General features: G+C 37.8%; 1 protein-coding gene across 4 annotated transcripts in view; it reads left to right on the top strand.

Annotated features, from left to right (window-relative positions):
• The window catches only part of XRCC5 (X-ray repair cross complementing 5), a 55,417-nt gene that overhangs the window by 16,247 nt on the left and 18,832 nt on the right, over positions 1 to 20,338 (top strand). For all 4 annotated transcript variants that reach the window (XM_068948965.1, XM_009667814.2, XM_068948964.1 and 1 more), the window contains exons 9-16: positions 1,551 to 1,663; positions 5,403 to 5,465; positions 6,146 to 6,283; positions 7,356 to 7,446; positions 8,750 to 8,883; positions 13,758 to 13,954; positions 18,215 to 18,308; positions 19,785 to 19,854. In XM_068948965.1, coding sequence (XP_068805066.1) covers positions 1,551 to 1,663; positions 5,403 to 5,465; positions 6,146 to 6,283; positions 7,356 to 7,446; positions 8,750 to 8,883; positions 13,758 to 13,954; positions 18,215 to 18,308; positions 19,785 to 19,854 — 900 coding nt within the window. The remainder of the gene's footprint in view (positions 1 to 1,550; positions 1,664 to 5,402; positions 5,466 to 6,145; positions 6,284 to 7,355; positions 7,447 to 8,749; positions 8,884 to 13,757; positions 13,955 to 18,214; positions 18,309 to 19,784; positions 19,855 to 20,338) is intronic.

The following is a 20,338-nucleotide window of genomic DNA, read 5'->3' as shown; positions in this document are numbered from 1 at the left end:
TTGATCGGAGGTAGTGGTATGCAGAGTACTTAGCATGGTTAAGATCATCTTTTATAACCTTCAGCCTCTCTTTCAGGGGATTAAATATCGTAAAAGAATAAAGGCCCCAGTAGCAGTATGAAATATAGTTTACTTTTTAAAAACTGAATTAAGCAGATATGTATAATTTCTTGTGACTTGTATAGGTAGCTTTTACTACTAAAATTTTTTTCTTTCCTTTTTGCTGTTTGAAACTCACACAAGTAGGGCAAATGTACTATTAAACGGGACAGCTGTTCAGATAACAGTATAGAAAGTGCCGTCAAATGCACAAAATAACTTAAAAAATGAAGACAAATATTTTCTGTGTTAAACCTCTTTCAATTGTAGTAATCATAAGTGTTTTGTAACAATAGCATATTAAAATGTCCCAGGTGTGATTTTTTCCTTCTTTTTTTTTTTCTCAGCAGAAATGATTATAGGGGGGGAAAAAAAAAAACTAGTAGTCTGTTTTATAATTTCAAATCTTTTGCCAAAAAAATTTACTTTTACTAGCGGATATATTTTTGGAGCGTTTGTATCTGTTCTTTGCTGATGTCCTGACTGGCCCGGTTGGTGAAGATCTGGGATACTAGTAAAAAGAAGTGGTGAAAAGTTAAAAGTTAACCAGGATTTGTCTATCAACAGTGTGATACATGATGTAGTTGAAGAGCTGCTGATGCCTCGTGGACTTTTGTGGGCGTTTTCAGAAATGTCCTAGTAAGACAATATTCTGCACTTGTAGCAGCCTTTCTGAAATTTGCCTTGTTCATTTGCCTTTTGGTTTTCAGGAAAACTTGCATGCATATAGGTTCTTCATCCTGGGATTTACCTCTTACTTCTACTTGCTTCTCACCTGGAGATACGATCTGTAGTCTATGACAGTATAATGAAGTATGATGTTACAGGGAAGATACTGTAACTTGAAATGGGGAAATAAGCAGGTGCAACAGATTGTACCTCTGAGAAATGAACAGGTTCCTATTCTGTGAAAATATCCCTGTGATGTAAGGCAAGGGAAGTGAAATAACAGGAATGTGTAGTAGACTGGCAGGACCGCTTCCTCATACAGGAGCGTTTTAGTTTTCCATCGTGTACGAGGAGGTATCTCGCTTCCATTGCTAGCCCATTTTGCTCTCTGAATCTCTTGTGGCATCACTTCCTGTACGTGATTTGTGGTATGTTTGTGTTGGGGTTTTCTATTAGTTGGCAGGGAGTGTTACAGTTCATTTACGTAGAGCTAATCTGTGAGCGTAACTTTGGGTAGGGTGCTCTGTTCCCTTATTTTCTTTCCTGCTATCTGCAAGCGCAAGTCTCTTGCGTAAAATGATGTACAAGAAGTGCAACTGCAACAAAATGTGTTTATGGGGTGTGTGGGTTTTTTTGTTAACAGGGAAAGTAATTTGATGAGTGTGTGTGTGTAGAGTGTAGCTGTGGGGCATGCATGCATTGTTAAAATATTCAGAGAGCTAATTTCAGTGTTAGAATTGTAGGCCCATATGCTTACCAGATGCTCTTCTCTTGTTCTGCAGGGTTTCGCTATGGGAGTGATATAGTTCCTTTTTCCAAAGTAGATGAAGAACAAATGAAATACAAAACGGAAGCAAAATGTTTTTCTGTTTTGGGATTCAGCAGATCCTCTCAGGTATGGTACTGAACTTCACACTCAACTTACTGGGTAGTTACAGACAATTGATTTCAGTTTAGATTCACTGAAGTACTGGTGTTGCAGTGAGTTCCAGTGACTGGGATTGAGGCACCTGCAGTCAGGGGTGATTTTTTTTTTTACTTGCTGATTCTAGTAGATATGAACACTACGTGCTGCTGAGCCCTTGATTAAAACGGAGCCACTGATCTCAGATCTCCACAAAGCGGCTGCTGCAGATGTCCTTTACCATCATTTCATCTCAGTAACTCAGGTAGTGACGTGAGATGAAGATGGTCTCTCTTCTGTTCCGGTTGTGCAGAAACCTTCTTGGGCTTCATCTAGCCACATTTGTGTGTTCTTTTCATCTTCTAACAGAAGAAACCTGTCAACGTTATAAGAAAACCTGAGAACTAATTGCATCCGTCCTAATTTCCATAAGGATTAGTATATAAACAATGGCTTTCTTTTGGTTTCTACTGTGACAAGTTAAATGTAGCAAAGAGTTCAGAGTGTTGATGAAAGTAAAATCGTTCAAAGGTTGTCCATACTTCAACAGATGCGTAGTGTTTGTGAGCAAACTCTACTTGCAGGATTAATTTTGGCATCCTTTCACCTGGAAGTTGCAAGAAACTTAAGGGAGTACTGAGTACTGAGGGAGTACCTTAATAAAAGCAAACCAACACAAGGTGATTTCCTGCTGGAAAGCTAGGATTTGAAAATTAGGAAAACATAAGGCAAAGGCCTAACAACCCTTTCTTCAAGTGGGTTTTATGAGGAGAAAGTACAGAGAGACGTGGCACTACTGGAGAGAGTGCAGCGAAGGGCTACAAAGATGATGAGGGGACTGGAGCATCTCTCCTATGAAGAAAGGTTGGGAGCTGGGCCTGTTCAGCCTGGAGAAGAGAAGACTGAGGGGTGATCTCATCAATGTGCACAAGTATGTGAAGGGGGGTGTCAAGAGGATGGGGCCAGCCTCTTTTCAGTGGTGCCCAGTGACAGGACAAGAGGCAATGGGCACAAACTGAAACACAGGAAGTGTTTCATGAGGAAAAACTTCTCGAGTGTGAGGGTGACAGAGCACTGGCACAGGTTGCCCAGAGAGGTTGTAGAGTCTCCTTCCCTGGAGATACTCAAAACCTGCCTGGACGTGATCGGGGCAATGTGCTCTAGAGGACCTTGCTTGGGCAGGGGGGTTGGACTAGATGATCTCCAGAGGTCCCTTCCAACCTTGGCCATTCTGTGATTCTGGGAAATGTCAGTGCCAGTAATTGCTAGAAATGTTAAGCTGCCTCCGCTCTCCCTTCTGCAGGGTGACTGAAACTTTACTCATCCTGCAGTTCACTGCACCCAGTCCCCTTCACCACCCAAACTACAGCCTCTAGGGAAGTCATAGAGCAATTCTGCTCCTGCCGTACTGAAAGCTCCCAGCCCTCCTGCTCTTCTTTGAAATGTCCCGCTGGCTGTGCAAAATAGAAACCTTAAAAGGCTGAGGAATCATTACCTTTGCCAGGAAAAACGATGCTAATAAAAAAGGGAGTATCCATGGGAGCTGACTCTCAAAAAGATGCAACTCTACATTTTTCTGCTCAGCTGTACATGTGGCACAGAGACCCTTAGGCTAGATATGCCCTTAGACTATTCATGTGCAATGGACCTAAGCATGTTGTTAACTAAGGAGCCAGGAATTTGAGCTCTTCTTATTAAATGGGAAGCCAGCCTAAACGGGACCTGTAATCTGTTTGCTCCTTGAGGACGTCCAGAATTTAAAGCTGTTAAGTAACGCAGCAGCCTGTGCACTGAAAGAGACTGACCAAGGAACTGTATCATACTTGAGCTTATGTCATGAGTTGGTGAGGGCAGAGATAAGCCAGAGACTGCTGAGTTCTGTACCAGAAGCTGGGTCCAACATTTGTAAGTCTGAATGGGACAGTTTTTTGCAATTTTTGCACGTCTTACTAGCCTACAGCTGAATATTACTGTCTTCATCTCATTCTGTAAGATGTATTTCATCATGTGCTGCGTTCTCTTGCACTGGAGGCGGGCTTCCTATTTCAACTTGAAGTCTGACCTTCATCGATAAAGGAAACAGTTAAGAGGGAAACAGATGAGAGGTGTAATGCTGCTGTCGATGAGCAGTCTTTTCACATGAGGTTGTTTTTACACCGTTGGTCAGATAGTATGGTGATATATGTTCAATCTGTCTGCATAAAATTAATTGTGGGAATACTTTTGAATTCACATAAATATTCCTTATAGAATTAACAAATTGTCTGCAGCACAATCTTTGCAATGCACCAAATGCTGTTGCTTTTGGTATTTTTCTGATGTATTTCACCTGTCTCTGGATTTCATATAAAAATTACATCTTAAATAACATGTGCTCTCGTCCTGTAAACAAGTGTGAGCAGTTATGCCCCATAGTAGTTGTGTAGATCTCAATGGAATGAAATTATTCCAGTGTGATTGCAGGGTTAAAACTATATTGTAAAGCTAATGATATTGAGACATTTTTCAACTACAACTAGAATTTTCCAGATCCATACTTTCCTTCTGTTTTGGCTCCTGAATTTTGCTGTTTGGAGTCATAATCCTAATACTATTCAAATGTATGTTTTATATTAAATTGTTTCTTGTAAAAACTTTGGAGAAAAGATAATTTATTATTAACTAGAGTAACTGGAACAGCTCCAAATACATAATTAAAGAAGGAGTAGAACCACCTCATGTTATTTTCTCAGTTATTCACATCCCTCAGGAAAGAAGATCAGAGGCCGCTTAAACTTTGATTTTTAATTTATAAGCAAAGCCATGAAAATCAAGAAATAATACTTGAAAGTATTGTAGAGGAACCATTTTTGGCAAACAAAAAAGGTGCAGTCATACACACATCTAGATCTTTTTACTATACTGAACATAAAAATGCCTGAGTTCTTTAAGACAGAGCAGTAAGGAGTAATTGTGGGTACAGTAATCTCAGTTCAAGAATTGTACTGTAATCCATGAAACAGATCTGCTCTCGTGTAAGCTGTCACTGACTTCAGCAGCATTATGGTACAGTCTCCAGACTACCTGGAGTTTCGTTGTTTAATAGTGTGAAGAGATTTTCTTAAACAGAGAAATCAGTACTTTTTTGCTTTTCCTGTGTCATTCATAATAATGTGCAGAGTCTCTGTGACAAGTATTCCACAGTTGCGGTGTTTCTCTTGGGTGTGTCTCAGCCTCTAGCTCCAGCTTTTCCAGTAAGGCCCCTTAATGAACCTGATAATTATTTTTTTTGTCCGCCACGTTCATGGACAGCGTAAACTCTGCTAACAGAAGTGCTCCTTTGCCAGCATAGCTGTATATACTCAGGTTGCTGTTGAAATAGCTTTAATAACTAACTTGGGATATGACTTTTTTCACCACTTGTTTGGCACATCTTTGTTGGCAAAATTTAGGTGACTTTCCATGCTGACTTTTGGATTACTGTGTTATTACTCAGACTGGTAACAACTGTGATTAGCAGCATTGTCTTTCACTCCCTCCCATCAATATGCAGAATATAACTGAATATCTATATTATATGATAAATTCAAACATGAAACATATGCAGGACTTTAACTTCTATGCACAAGAACTAAATTCTGCAGCTCTTCCATGTGAGTAATATCTTGATCGTTTCATAACTTAATTGTTCCAATTACATTAATGATATTTGTCTTAGATCAAACTAATACTTGACCATATGAATCTGTAGATCCGGAGGCAGTACTACATGGGCAGCCAGGTTCTCAAGGTCTTTGCAGCAAAAGATGATGAGGTAAGGTGAACAAAAGTTTAATATTGAAGATAGTTTTGCTATGAAACAGAAAAAATAGTAGCAATGCTTGAGATAGTTCTTTCAGTGTTAATAACCCAAATATTCTTAGTGCAGCTTAGAAAAGCCTTGATCCATTTCCCATCAAGGTCAGAAGGAATTGGATCAGATTCCAAATGAGCACCACATCTCATGAGTAATGAGAATCTGGTAAATATTACTGATGTGCAAGGGCATAGAGAAGTTGTTACATTGATACTTAGATCCATTCTCACACAGAACAGCAGTTCACTGTGCCACTGTGATATTTAAAATAATTCAGAGCTCTGTTCTAAATATTAGAAGTAAAAACTTCACAGCAGAGCTCTGATGTGTTCCTTTAGGGGTCCAACTTGCCTGCCTTTCTCTCTTTATGCTTAGTGTAAAAGGTTGTACATACTGAATCTAAAGTTTACGCTCAGTTTTGAACAGATCCACTATCGTGATAGGATTTGAACGGTTTCGTTTTCTGAGCATAAAAAATGCTTGTGTCACAGTTATAGCTGAAAAGGGAAATAGTCTTGTCTAGATCAGTGCTGTTGAATTCACTGTGAAAGATGTATTTAACAGACTTTATTGAGAACTTGTATGATTTTGCAGACCTTTATTTTTTATTTTTTTTTCTTTTTTTCCCCCTCCCCCAGAATGCAGCAGTTGCTTTTTCTGCCCTTATCCATGCATTGGCCGAGTTGAAAGTAGTGGCCATAGTGCGTTATGCTTATGATAGAAGAAGTAACCCACAAATTGGCGTAGCCTTTCCATATATTAAGGATGCATATGAGGTAATATTTCACTCTTATCTTTCTTCAGAGGCTCTCCTTACTGATGCTTTATAAATACCAATTAATAAATGATTGCAGTTGAACCATGTGAATTTCCAGAGTGGTAGAAAAGCAGAAGAAACCAGCTGGATTTTTTTGAGTGATTTTACAAAATAGTAACAGTTCAGAACAGGGAGGTAATAAGTAGTTTTAAGTAAATTCCCCAGCAGAAGTGTATGGAAAAAATAATGCGATATATTCCTATTAGTATCCTCTATATTAAAGATTTAATTAGTAATTTTTGTTTCAATAACATACTAATAATTTCATTTTGTTATCCTGGAGCTTTTACATTTTGTTTGTTTGGTTTATTTTTGTTTTGTTTTTTGTTTTTTAAGGAGAGTTCTTTGCACAACAGAATCATATTTGAAATAATAAAATTTTAAAAATGTTCTTGGAGACCCGAAAGCAACACAATACTTCAGAATTTATGCAGCATATGTTTCCGCTGATCTTACTTATGAGAGACTATTCAAAGAGCTAAATATGTATAGCGTGGCTAAGCAGTGACTAAGGTGGGGGCGAACATACCCTTCAAAAGTCTGAAGACTGTTAGAAGTGTAAAGGATGGAAAGGAATTATTTAGGGTGATATGAACTGGAGGAGGTATTTGAATAAAGAAAAAAAATTAGTCTGAGAATGTCAAAAAACAACTTTTGACTTTGAAACACAGTAAGCTATGATGGAACTCCCAGAGCTCCATTGCATGGTGTATGTAAAAGCTTGACTGGATGGAACTCTGCACAGGAAGCCATCAAGAAAAATGAATTGAGGTCTATATTCAGCCAGTATAAGGCTGAACAGTTTAGTCATTGCTATACTTTAAAATAATCCTTTATTTTATTTTGCTTCAAACTGTGTTGTTCTAAATATTTTGATGTGAATATTTTTTGGATACATACAAATATTGGATCTTCTCATTTTTTGATATATTATTTTGCCCTGGTGGGGCACTTCGAAGGAGCTTTAGATTTTTCACTTTAGACTTAGCTGTTTCTTTTTAGATGTTTCTTTTTCCCTTCATCTTTCTTAGTGTCTCATCTACGTGCAGCTACCCTACATGGAAGACTTAAGACAGTACATGTTTTCCTCCTTGAAAAACAACAGAAAATATATTCCTACAGGTAAGAAAAGTCCCTTCCTGGGCACCTGGACAAAGTAATGTACTACCCTTTCTTTAAGGTACTCTGAAATAGTTAGAGCATTCTGGCTTTCCAAAGAAAACATAACCTTTTGTGGTTATTCTGGCTTAGAAAAAACAGCTCTTTTCAAATATATTATGGTGATGTCATCCTGAAGTGTAAAGCTGGTATCAAAACTTTGGCAGTTTAGTTGCAGGCTGAACAGATTTGAGGTTTGCAGACAACCTTTTAAAACTGTCTCATTGAATGAATTCTTGTTTGGATTATGTGATTATTAATCTTAAAAGATCTCTCTGATAGAGATCTGAGATTTAGTCCTCCATAACCCTTGATCTTTGAACTCATTTTTAAGACTAACTGGCTGTGGCCTGTCATGGGATCTGCAATATATGCCTAGCTCTCTAGAACTAGAATAGAGGCATCAGCTCAATTTATGCAAAGTTGATAAAGCAGCCACTTGCAGTGTGGACTGTTAATGTAGCACCGAAAGGTGAAGGCAGTGCTGTATTTTTATGTGTAGGGTTTTTTTTATTTTGTTTGTTTTTAAAGCATGCACTTACTGGTGTCCAGATTCAGAGAGAGAGGGCATCTGGAAAGCCACAGAACATGCAGGCACCTAAGCTTGACTCACTCTTCCAAGAATTTTTCATAACAATAAGCGCAACGGATGTAGTTTGAAATCCATTGCGACTTCTTTAATTTGCTGTATGATGATCCATTGAATGGGCCTCTGCTGGTCAGGGTATATAAAGGATGCTGGGTTATTTCTAAATCAGGTGCTCGTTTCTTGCCCGTAACTGGCAGTTTGAGAACAGATCTAGCAACCTATCTTAACAAAGCAATAATTGGCTATCATGAACAGAGTTATTTTACAATCATAACTTGTAAAAGTCGTATTACTTAGTTTAGTTTTTCAAAACAACTTTCTCCTTATTTTCCAAATGGCCTATAAACCTTCTGTTGCAAATAAAAACATCGTGAAAAAGAAGAAAAATGAAAGCAGAAAGGCAGCAATAATTGAGGTCTTCAAAAAAAAAAAAAAACAAACAGAAAAAAACCCAAAGACTCTATAACTTTACATTGTGGTGCTTAAACAAAGCAGGGTTTTTAATTAACTGTGTCCATTATCCATATTCATTGTTGGCATGTCTATAACTGCAGCGACATTTAATGCCTTTATTAAAATTTCACATTCTGAAGTGAATCTTCATTTGTAAATTGTTTCAAGAAATGCATCCATCTGCAAATGTATTTAATCTCTTTTTGTATGTAATCGCCGTCTTAGCGGATCAGCTATCTGCAGTTGACTCACTGATTGATTCTATGAATTTGATTTATGAAGATGATGATGGAGAAAGTTTTGAGGACCTGTTTAAGCCCAGCAAAATCCCAAACCCTCATTTTCAGAGATTATACCAGGTGAGATGATGAACTATATGGCATATTTTAAAAACTTCTCTCTTGTTAAAACTTGTCATCTTTCTATCTCTTTCTCCAATTCTCATTGAAATCATCTGCCCTGCAAAAAGTATATAATAATAAAAGTATATAATAATTCTTTCACGTGCATCTTGTTGCCACTGCTGTCTTAGGTTGTTCCTGACATAATTTTATTCTTAACGTTTCTGGCTTCCAAGAAGCAGGAAAAATTACACCTGTGCTGAGATGTGTGCCAGATGTTGTGGCAGACAGAAGTCAAAACTTGCCTGACTATGTCAACACTGTGTTGCAGTGACCATGATGCAGGCATAGGCATAGGCTTAGGCTTCAGCTTCTGGGCAAAGAGAGAAATTTACTGAAAATTGGGGAAAATCAGGCTTTGCATTCTGTGTCCCAGCAAATCTTGAGCACGGTCACTTCTCTGTTCATCGCTGCGTCTTGCAGTGGTTCTGAAACAGATCAGTCTAGGGTAAACTTGATTGGTAATAAATGGTTATTGGCATTGACGTTTAACGTATTCCATTTAGATGTCTGAGTTGACGCATTTTACAGGCAAACAGAACAGTTCACGCTTTTTGCATTTTATTATATCAAGCTGTCTGCATTTTGATTTACATTTCTTTCACATCATAAAGTTTTTCTATGCGTTCTGAGGATGAGAGACTTAATTATATATTGGAATTCAAGTGTTCAAAAAAATGACACAGCAAATTCAAAAATAAGGACAATTATGATGCAGTTTATGCAGCTGCAAAGTTGTGTTGTATGCAGTGCCATGGACAGAATTTGAGTGCGACTCCACTCTGAAAATTGACCAGAAGTGGCCATACAGGATCTATGTTTATCAAGTCTCAACAATTCCAAATGGAATTTTTTGCACTCTACCAGTAGAGTGGCTTTTAAATTAAGAAAACTCACCCTGGCTTCCAAAAGTCAGTGTCTCTTTCTTTTCATTGCATTTTCAGAAATAACAAAGGGTTTGAAGGTCAAATTTAGGTTTCAGGAACACAAGTAAGTGCAGGGTCTTCAAATCCTACTCTGATTGACAGCTGAGGTACTAAATGTTCCCTTTAAATTCTGCCAGTCATACTGACAAGACAGTGTATAGCTAAATGTAAGATTTGGTCAGCAGAAAATTTTGCTAGGGAAGAGCTTAAAGTGGATTGATGTCTGCATGGCTCCTATTTTAGGAAGGACCGTAAAACTTGTGTATTAGGAAACTAATACGGTTTCACTTATAAATGAAACACATAGGAGAGAGAAATTCTCTCTCCTATGTTACTGGATAAAATTTTGCGTTTTGTTTTTTTGTTTTTTTTTGGTTCAGCAGATGTTACCTGTTACCTAAAGAAACTTTTTTTGTTGTGCCTTGTCTTCTGAAACAAAGTGACGGCAATGTCCCAACAGTTGAGTCAAGTGCTGCCTGAGGAGAGAAGCTTCTTAACTTGCCAGTTTTCTTAGAAGATAATAGGACTTTTAAGGGCGAATGCTACTGATGGAAAATGTATTTATTTATTGTTTCGATGTGTTAGGTAGTCTGCAGTTCTGTCCACACTACTTGCTTTTTATAAAGCCTTAAATTACCAGGCCGATTAGCACATTCTTTTACCCTCACATAGGGTCTATTTTTATTCTTGGTTATAGTGCTACTATTAAGCCATATAAATTACAGAAAGATTGTGCTTTAATTTCCTGTGTATATGTTCCAGGCTCTTAATACTTTGCTTTTTAAACAAATGACACTGCTTATTTCTTAGATGCTACAAAGATGAACTTTAAATTGTCTTTCCAGTGTAGCCAGTACATTGATTGGGTTGAACAGGACCAGCAGATTGTTTGGAAAAAACAGCTCTGAGGAAGAGATGAATTCTGCCTCCATTTCCTTGCTCTGTTGCCTCGTGAAGATATTTGGAATGATAAGGAGCAAGAGTCAGAATTTAAACAGAAACAATCAAGCTAAACTGTCTCTCTGGAAGTAGTGGTAGGCATCAGGAAATGACAGAGTGGGTGGAATGGAGTTGCTGATGCTTGCTGGGGTAGAGGATGAGGAATGTCCTATATCCAGAGTTTCAGCTTTTTTCTTTGCTTCCAGAAAAGCCTAAACTAACTTCTGTGATTTTCATGGTGGCAAACTTAATTCCAACCTCATTGTTAAAGTTTTCTCTTCGATACAGGGATGTGAAGTGCGTAAGACATTTGGAGATGGAATGCTGTGCATTTTATGTGATTTTCAAACAAATAAGTTGCTCAACAGTGACTGTTCTGTACTGAGACAGACCTGAGGAGAAGATGTGTGGGGGAGGTGGCCTGCAGCATTGCATAATTCATGGTATTCAGCTGCAGAATCCCCCAAAATGCTGTAACGTGCTGTTGCTAGGCCACATGTAAATGACCCTCGAGGAATGAGCTTGTTTGTAAGTGGTTAGACTGTACAGTGATGGTGGGATATGGTTTCAAAAAGCAGGCTGGAGGGTGACAGGAGGTAGCTTGCAGAAGTCTACAAAGGCTGTTAGCATCAAGTTATCTCATCTTTGGTTAGATGCAGTGGATCTGTTGGAAGGTGATTTAAACTGGTCACAAACTGTCCTGAACTCGAAGGCAGTTGGGTTGAGACTGAATTCAAACATGTTTAACTACCTGAAAGCTAGGTAGCTGTAAGGTGAGTTGTCTAAGCCCATTCCATAATCCATGGCAAAGGAACCTTGGAAAAGTGAATTCATCCTTATCTTGGACATCACAAATATGAGATAGTTTTGATTGTGGAGGGTGAGTAGGTGACTGATTTAGACTAGATGCTTGATTTTGAGACAGCTGAATATAGCTCCCATATGCTAAGGCTTTAAATACTAGTCAGTTCTCGTAGGCTTTATAGAATTGCTAGGATATGTTTTTCTGAAAGCATGTTCCTAGATGCTCTATGGAAGGGAATGTGGCGGGATGCTTTCTTGGAGTTAATTCCTATCTCTTCAGGCATTTATTCCATTTTTCATTATTACCATGTGATTAGTTAAGTGTAAAAGCCCACGTCACTTGCATCCTTTGACCAGTATCTTAGTGTGGTCCCTCCTTCTGCCACCAAAACTTGGTAACATCTTTAGGCTAGAAACTTAAGGATATTAGGCAGGGCAAGGAGGAACCAGTACGTTGGACATGCACAAATAGGACAGTTAGTCTGGAAGCTAGAGGCAGCATGGGTTGTCTTGCTGTCCAGTGGGAGGGGCTCTTGCTAGAGGAAAGAGGAAGCAAGGTTAAAAGAGACTGACTAGGATTAGAAACTTCAGATTAAATCTGTTCAACTTTATCTCCTTTTAGCATCTAAGTTTTGAAGGTATCTACCACCCAGGTTTCAGAGGTCATCATCTACTCTAAAAAACAGGACTATGTGGAGGCTGTGGCTACTTTTCATTCTGTGCAACTGTTGCAGCTACACGCTTAGGGACTTCAGATGCAAAAGCTTTAAAAAAAAATGCAGTCACAATAGGGGACTAAGGTTTTTTGCTTTGTGAGTTTAATTCAATCCCCTATCGCTATTTAAATTTTTTTTTTTTCCTGTATTGCAAGGGCTATTACTGCAGCTTCGAGCAACTTTTTTACTTTCTTTCAAATTAATTATGCCTTAAATCATTACAAGTGTTTACAAATCAGTAGCTTTGTATGACTGCCTCTTTTTGAAAGTATATGCTAATATGGATTGGAATCTTAATGGCAGCATGAAAGCACATCAGTATTGATGTGTAGCATATGGTCTATTGGCAGCTCTTCAGCATGAATAGAATTTTTGTTGTTGTTTGTTTGCTTTGTTTTCCTTTTTTAAATTAAGGTCATATCTGACAGCCAACAGGGGGGCAGATCTCGACTGTTTTCCTGATGTATGGAGTACGTACCTGCACACTATCTGATTCACGTGGCACAGTGGGCTTGGAAAAATTACTCTCCAGTGTACAACATGTGTGTCTGAACATACATATGTGTACACACATATATAGTGAGTGTATAATATGTGCAGACACATGTATTCTCTGCCACCCTGTACTTGATAGCATTTGAAAGGTGCCCACTTTATTTTTAAAACTCCCATTCAAATTTCTGTAGCCAGCCTCATTAACCTGCTCACTCTTCGCTCCTGACTGTGCGTACTATTTTACTATTTTAACACTTTGGTGAAAGAGCCTTCTCCTCTGTAGCTCCTGCCATCTGCTTCAGCTTTCATGTGCATCTATCAGTCCGTCCCCCCCCTCCCCCCCCCCCCCCCGTCCTTCATTCTTTTCAAAGCTCATCTGCAGACATACCTACATTCTGTGCCTCACCTGTACACATTTAATTTTTCTCTTGTCATTTACTCCTAAACTGGTGATAATTTCTCTTGTTATGCATATTGAGTTTTATTGATGAAGAAGAAATATTTTCTTTCAGGAACAATAAATTGTTCCGATAACTGGAATACAAAGTTGGGGTGTATATCTCATTGTGGAATTCCTGGAAGTCTCCCTATGTGACTGTGTTTTGTAAGGGGACTAAATTGTAAAGGTTAAATGAAGTTAAGAAGCCGAATAGTTGGAAATAACTATTTCATTGCTAGGGTTTTTCATAGTTTTCTTAGAGCTTGTTACAGTGGGTGTGGGTGCAGCTATTTTTCATCTGTCATCTTATTTAATATTTTTATTAATCTCCTTAAATGACTGATTGTATGACTTCCAATCCACTTGAGAGTTGGAACATTTCAGCAATCCAAAGCAGTTTCTCTTTAATATGGGAGACATTTTGAATATTGCATATGAAGTCAGATACACAGGCATATTATATTAAAAGTATATAACCTGAAAGTCTGTCTTTGCTTAACCTGTTTCTTACAGTGCTTGCAGCATAAGGCTTTTTACCCCAATGAACCATTGCCGCCAATTGAACCGCACCTTTTAGAGATGCTGGAGATGCCCTCTGTAGTAAAAGAAAGGTGCCAGGCTCCTCTTGAAAAAATAAAAGCGCTCTTCCCCCTGAAGGATGTTGGCAAGAAAAAAGAAGGCAAGACTGCTCAAGACATCTTCAAAGATAAGTAAGTTGAAGATGTTTTATGGATTTTTTTTTAACTTTTTTTTTAAAAAACACTTCAAATTGTTTTTGCTGCATGTAGAAGGCTCAGAATTTTTTGAATGTGAGTTACGTACTGAAAAAGTACTGTTGTGGGTACCACAGTTTGGGGTATTGAAAGTGATGGTCTTCTGGCTGCCATGGGGCAAGTCATCTTAATACCCACTCTGCGGCTCGTTTGTGCCTGTATTTGTTGTCACAGGATCACAGAATCCTTCAGGTTGGAAGGGTCCCTAGGAGGTCACTTGTTCAACCTACTGCTCAAAGCAGAGCCAGCTATGAGGTATAAATAGGTAATTTGTCCAGTCTGATTTTGAAAACATCCAAGGGTGGAAACTGCAGAACTTCTGTGCTAACTGTTGCAGTACTTGACTGCCTACTGGTTAAAAAGTTTGTCCTCCTGCTAGTTATAAAATAGTTTGAATAACAAAAGGGTCTCATTCAATTTAGAATAAATATGTAGAGCTTTAAACTAGCTGTTAAGATGAATCTTCCATCTCAGCATGTTCTAATTTGGTTGTTGTGCAGCTTTTGTTTTGAATACCAAGTCAAAAGAAAGGCAACTTAATTTACAGAATGTTGTGTACTGTGCAATAATGTGGATGTCTTGAAACAACAAGCTGTTACGGACTCTTCTTAGAACACCTATTCTCTCAACATTTTTAAGCCAAAAAATCTTTGCTTTTATTATTATGTATACTGTGTTTACGTTATTTGTTCTGCAAATATGAAGAATAAATGTTTAATTGGTACTGTATTTTGCTCCTCAGCTAAGTTGCTCAAGCAAGTTTTGCTCAAGCAAAATCCGCTTCTTAGTTTAATTTATTGGATGACTGTAATAGAGCTATGTTGGAGAGTTCTGAGTTAACTCCTCCTTTCCTTTTGTCCTCTTCAGCTCAGTTCTTTCATCACTAGGGACAGTGTCTTTGAGCCACTTCTGGGCCTGCTTAACTCAGCTGTCATATATCTTTTACCTTTTGTGGACTGGAGCTTCGTCAGCATGTTATCTTTGGGAAGACTTCCTTTAGGACTTCTCATACCACTGCTCTGTGATAATGATCACATCTTTTCTGCAAGCAGATTGAGAAATGCTTGCTTTTTTTTTTTTTTTTTTTTTCACTACGTCATGTGCCTAGCTTGCCTTGCTGTGTCTGTGAATTCATACTGATTAAATTTTCTTGTCCTTGCTCTGTGCCCCAGTTGCTGTGTGTGTGTGTTTGTCTCTATGGGAGTATATATATTTTTAGAAAAATGATGCTATAGGACCATTCCAAAAAAACCACTAAAACTTGGGGCCAAGCAAGCTATGGAGTCAACGTAAACAAAAAACTGTGACACGTTATTGGTTGTTGCATAAAACTGTCTTACCCCAAGGGCTTCAATGTGGCAACCAAGAAGGAAGGCTATTTTGGTTTTAAAAAAAACCAAACTGGTTTGCTTTAGAGGGGAAGTAGGAACAGCTATAAAAATATTTGAGCTAGAATGTGGTGTAGGTATTAAGATAACTTAAAAAAAAAAAAGTCTGTAAGGAGGGTGAAAGGATACAAACACTCAGCTGTGCAAAGCAAAGTTAATGGTAATAGGATTTTGAAAAATATAACTGGAAGGAATCTGATTTTGGTGTAGTAATAAAAGAAAATAATAGTGTTGTCAGCACTACAGCAGTATTGTTAACTGTGTATTTCTGCTCTGTGTTTAGGAAAAGCTGGATGATACAATTAAATCATTTGATGAAGAGAAATTGCATCACTACAACAGTGATTAAGAGTATTAATAGCAGATAATGTTCAACTTATTAGAACATCAAATCTAGATAATTTGTACTAAAATGCTTTGAAAAAACTGGCTAGAAGCTCTCTTGACTGTTATTTCTGTTTTCTTAAAATTAATTTGTTCCTGTTTCTGTCTTTTTCAAATGATGTCTCCCCTCGTGATATTGACCTGATTCATCTCTGTTTAATTTTTAATATCTAATGGGACTAAGGCAACATAACTGCATGTATGGTATCCTAGTAGGTGTGAATATTCGGAATTCATTTGTTTCACTTGTACTATGCGCTGTGTAGTAGAAAACAAAAAAACAATGGTAAAATAGAAGCATTTTACTTTTTCCTTCTTAGGTTTGCCTTGGAGAGGCTGTTACCTCCTCCAGTTCTTCAGTATGTGAGAGGCTTCTGTATAAATGTAGAAGTGGGTGTATTAAATTAATCTTAGGTATATTTTATTAATTTTTCTCAAATAGTAGTTGTATGTTTCACATTTTAGAAATACTGCTAATCAGTGCATTACATGTATTACCATAACAGATATTAAGTGTCAGATCCCTGACTGGTATAAATGGGTATGGGTTCATTAGTTTCTGCTGTACTGCAATGATTAATGGCGACCACAGATTCGGTCCTAGGTAGTTAAGTGCAGTATTACCACTTATGTCTCCCTCCTTTGTCCAATTGCAAAACATTGTGAATCAGTAACAGTAATGCAGGAAGAAAAAACAAACTCAAGATATTGCCAGAAATTGCAAAACGGCTTTTAAAGAGAAGATTCTAAAAAGAGACTGCTGATTATTCATTGTGCCTTTCATCCAACTGTGCCAACACGCTCATGAATTTTAGTTTAAGCAGAAGTTCTAAACTCTCTGGTATTAGATAAGTACCAGTTTCCCCCCTTATTTTTACAAATAAGGATATCTGCTGTTCAGAAGAATCGATCAACATGCCCTAGGTCAGCCAGAAAGTCAGCGGAGCTGGGAATGAAGCAGGGTATCCTATCCTTGTCCTGAGGCATAACCAAAGTCGTCGTTTCTGCTAGAGTAATAAGTAAGCTTATCTAAGATGACAGGAGTTGCTGAGAAGGGATTTAATCTCAGTAGTGACAAAATTAAGTAAAAGAACAAAGATGACTGTTGAAACAAAGTGGGAGAGACATTGTTTCTAAAGGAGGGGAGGAGTACGCTGTAGAAAGTGAAAAGGAAGACAATTTCTTGTAGTACAAAAGGAAGTACAGTTTCTTTCTAATAGCTGATCTGTAACATGCTGTACCATTTTTAACATCAGTTCCAGCCTTGAAATATGCAAAACAGCACCTGATCCAGGATCTCTTTTTTTTCCCTAGTTGCAGTTGGTTTTCTTCACTGTGCTAGTAGAACTTTTAAGAATAACCTTTTCTTTTATTCTGTTTTCAATTTCTGTGAACACTGATTTACAAATACTGCAGTTTAGGTCACTCAGTAGCTTTCAGTTTTTCTTAGAGTGAAACTGATTCTTCTGTGTCAGTAGCCTGTCAGGTTAAGCAACACAGAACACAACGTCTTTGACTTTCTTCCTCTGTTGTGATTAGCTTGACTTTTTTTTTTTCTTTTTTTTTCCCCCTTTTTTTCTTCCCTCCCCCCCGACCCTTGTTGCCAAGATATGCTCTAAAGTTTGGCATGTTAGATATTGCAGTTTGGTTTTTTTGGATTCAAGTCTACACCTGGGTATATGCTAACTGTGAGAGCAAAGTTAAATGGTAACCTAAACCACAATTACCTCTTCAAAAATTAAAAATAGTCTTTGAGAGCACTTTTAGCTGTAGTTTAAGATTTTCCTGAGTGCGCTTGCATACTGAATTGGCAGTTGTCTAGCATGTTTTGACTACTCTAAGTGGAAGTTCCTAAAGCTCTCGCATGCTCATGGAGAATATGGGTTAGCAGAATTGCACATCTCTGTGTAAACAGATATGTAATAGCTACCAGTTCCAAGACAGGAACTAGCAAATAATTCTTGAAGGGTAAATAAATTTCTCACTTAAAATTTTAAGTTTTCATTACCATTTCATGTTTAAAAGGCATCTGATGAGAATACCAAATATCATGAATATATTGTAAAATAGCAAAATTAGCACAACATACAGCTTCCAAATAATGTGACTGGAGATATTCTCTATTCTGAGTGGTGGAAGAGATGTGTGAATGAATTCATTCCTGAAATAAGCATGAATAATCTCATACCTTCAAGGTATGCTAAGATAAAATTTGATCTCCATTTCTGCTGGGTTTTTTTGTGATTCTGTGGGAAGAATGAGGTATGGTATATTGTTAATTCGAGAACATTTGTGTAATGAAGTTTTGTCCAACGTTCCCATTTCAGTGTATGTTTTACAAATTCACCAACTCTCTACTTAGGATCCAGGGCAGTTTACTTTTAATTAATTGCTTGTATTTATCTTTTGGCCTTCTTATTTGCAGCAATGAGGATGAACCCAACCCTAAGAAGCCAAAAACTGAAAATGAAGAAGGTGGCTTTAGCATCATAAGCATTGCTGAAGGCAATGTCACCTCTGTAAGCATATTTTTACAGATATTTTTGTCAAAGGGGAAGATTTATTTCTCAAAAACTAATTTAGTGGATATACAGAATTCATAAAGGGAAGGTGTCTAGCAGAAACATGACTCAAACATTGTCTGCTTGTAAATTTTTGAGACTGTCTACCACCATGTAAAGAGAACTTTTCTCTGCTTTTGGGTATGTGTTAGCACAGGTTCATATCAGTCCCACATGCTCTTAGAATAAAATTCTCCCCAGAGGCATGAAACTGTAAAGGGCATGTCTGTGGGTCCAAATGAAACAGAATATCAGAGTTGGGATTCAGTGGTAGAATTTTGTTTTTATTTTCCTTTGTATCTTCTGTAAAACAGAAGTTACCTCTCTCTATTTAATCAAAGATCTTGCTGTGATTTCGGAGCCTATTCTCTGAATTGGTTGGGGTTCCAAATCACAAATTTGGCTTATCTTGCTGCTAGGCTAAACATTTAACTTAGCATTGGATGTTGTATTTGTGGGCAGATGAAGCCTGAATCATGATCACGCATATTCCTTTATTTATTTTTTCATGTCACAGGAGAAAGGGTGATTTTAATATAAATTGAGATCTCTCAATATGTTTTCAAATATCCTCTCCTTTAAGGTGTTTTTTTTAAAATACATGATAGTGATCTTTTTTTTTAAAAAAAAAAAAAAGGCTTGGAGCTGTGCCCAGTATTCAGCATTTCTAATAGCAATTTCTAATGTTTTCTGAAAAGTGGCATTGCCAGATCTAAAGAAAACATACTAGCAGATCAAGCAAGCTTATTGAAAGATCTGTCTAAGAAGTATTTTGACAGCTAAGTAGCTAAATTTCAAATAAACTTAAAAGAATTTTGATTCCTGAAATACTAAGCAATGACTTTTTTTTCTGAAGTTACCGCATCCATTTGTCAGTAAACACTTATTTCCGTTTGGCCTGCTTTTAGTTCCTTTGCTCTCTGCAAGGTCTCTGCATTTTTATGCTTATTTAGAGCTGAAGCTCTAAAATGTCAGACTGGGCCAGAAAGGGTAGATGAATTGAGTGTGAGCTTTTAATTTTGAGCTTACTATTGGAGTAGTAAGCCAGTGATTCTGTATTCACATGCTTAGGAGCTCCCATTCCTCATTAAGTATCTGTCAAGATTAGTAAGAAGTCTATGCTTCAGAAAGTCTCAAAGCAGGTGACCTGAATTACTATGCTTCTGACCTCTAAACCCCAGAAGATATGGGTGGCTCGTAAGAGTGCAGTATAGTAAGGGTAAGCTCATCTAATTCACGTTGTAACTAAGCCTTGCTAGGAGCGCCTCACATTGGTGCACATACTAAGGCTTGCGTTTTATGAGTCCGCATCTGAAGAAGCGTAGAGCTTCTGTTTCCGTGTTAAAATAAACAGATACATAAAGATTCATGTTGCCTCACAAGAAGAGACATGGATATTGGCAGATAATTCTATCATGTTTGGGCCTCTTTTAGGTTGGCAGTGTTAACCCAGCAAAAGACTTCCAGATTCTGGTAAGGCAGAAAAATGCTGTCTTCAACGAAGGTAAATGACTTTTATCTATCCTAACTATATTCAGTAGCATCTTCAGGGTTCAGTGATGAGATCCATTTGTCTAAGCATAGGTAGCTAGTGCTCTGTGAAATGCTCTGGAGTGTACTGCCTAGCTTTCAGTGCCACTCAGCAAAGACAGACGTCGCTCACAATTGCCATGTTGTATTTTGCCTTCCCCATGTGAAAGTCTCAGATACCCTTGTTTTTGTAAGATGGCACGAGACAGCTGTGTCAAAGCGTTTGAATAACTCCTCAGATTTTTGCAGCAGCAGATCCCTTTGGCACTAACTGGTTGCTTCATTTAGACTGTATATTGACTTCTCTGTGTGTATGTGATCTTCCTGTGGTTTACAGTGGAGGCCTCTTAGCAGGGCACTGTGCGAAAAGCATGGGTAAGAAAGCTCTTCTCTGCTGCCTGCTTACCCTGTTCTATGAAGAAATGAAAATGTAGTGTCTGGGATTTAAATATTTAGAT

Source organism: Struthio camelus, chromosome 6 (assembly GCF_040807025.1).
Source record: "Struthio camelus isolate bStrCam1 chromosome 6, bStrCam1.hap1, whole genome shotgun sequence".
Taxonomy (NCBI): domain Eukaryota; kingdom Metazoa; phylum Chordata; class Aves; order Struthioniformes; family Struthionidae; genus Struthio; species Struthio camelus.
Note: the sequence above shows the minus strand (reverse complement) of the source record. Positions and strands in the feature narration are given on the sequence as shown.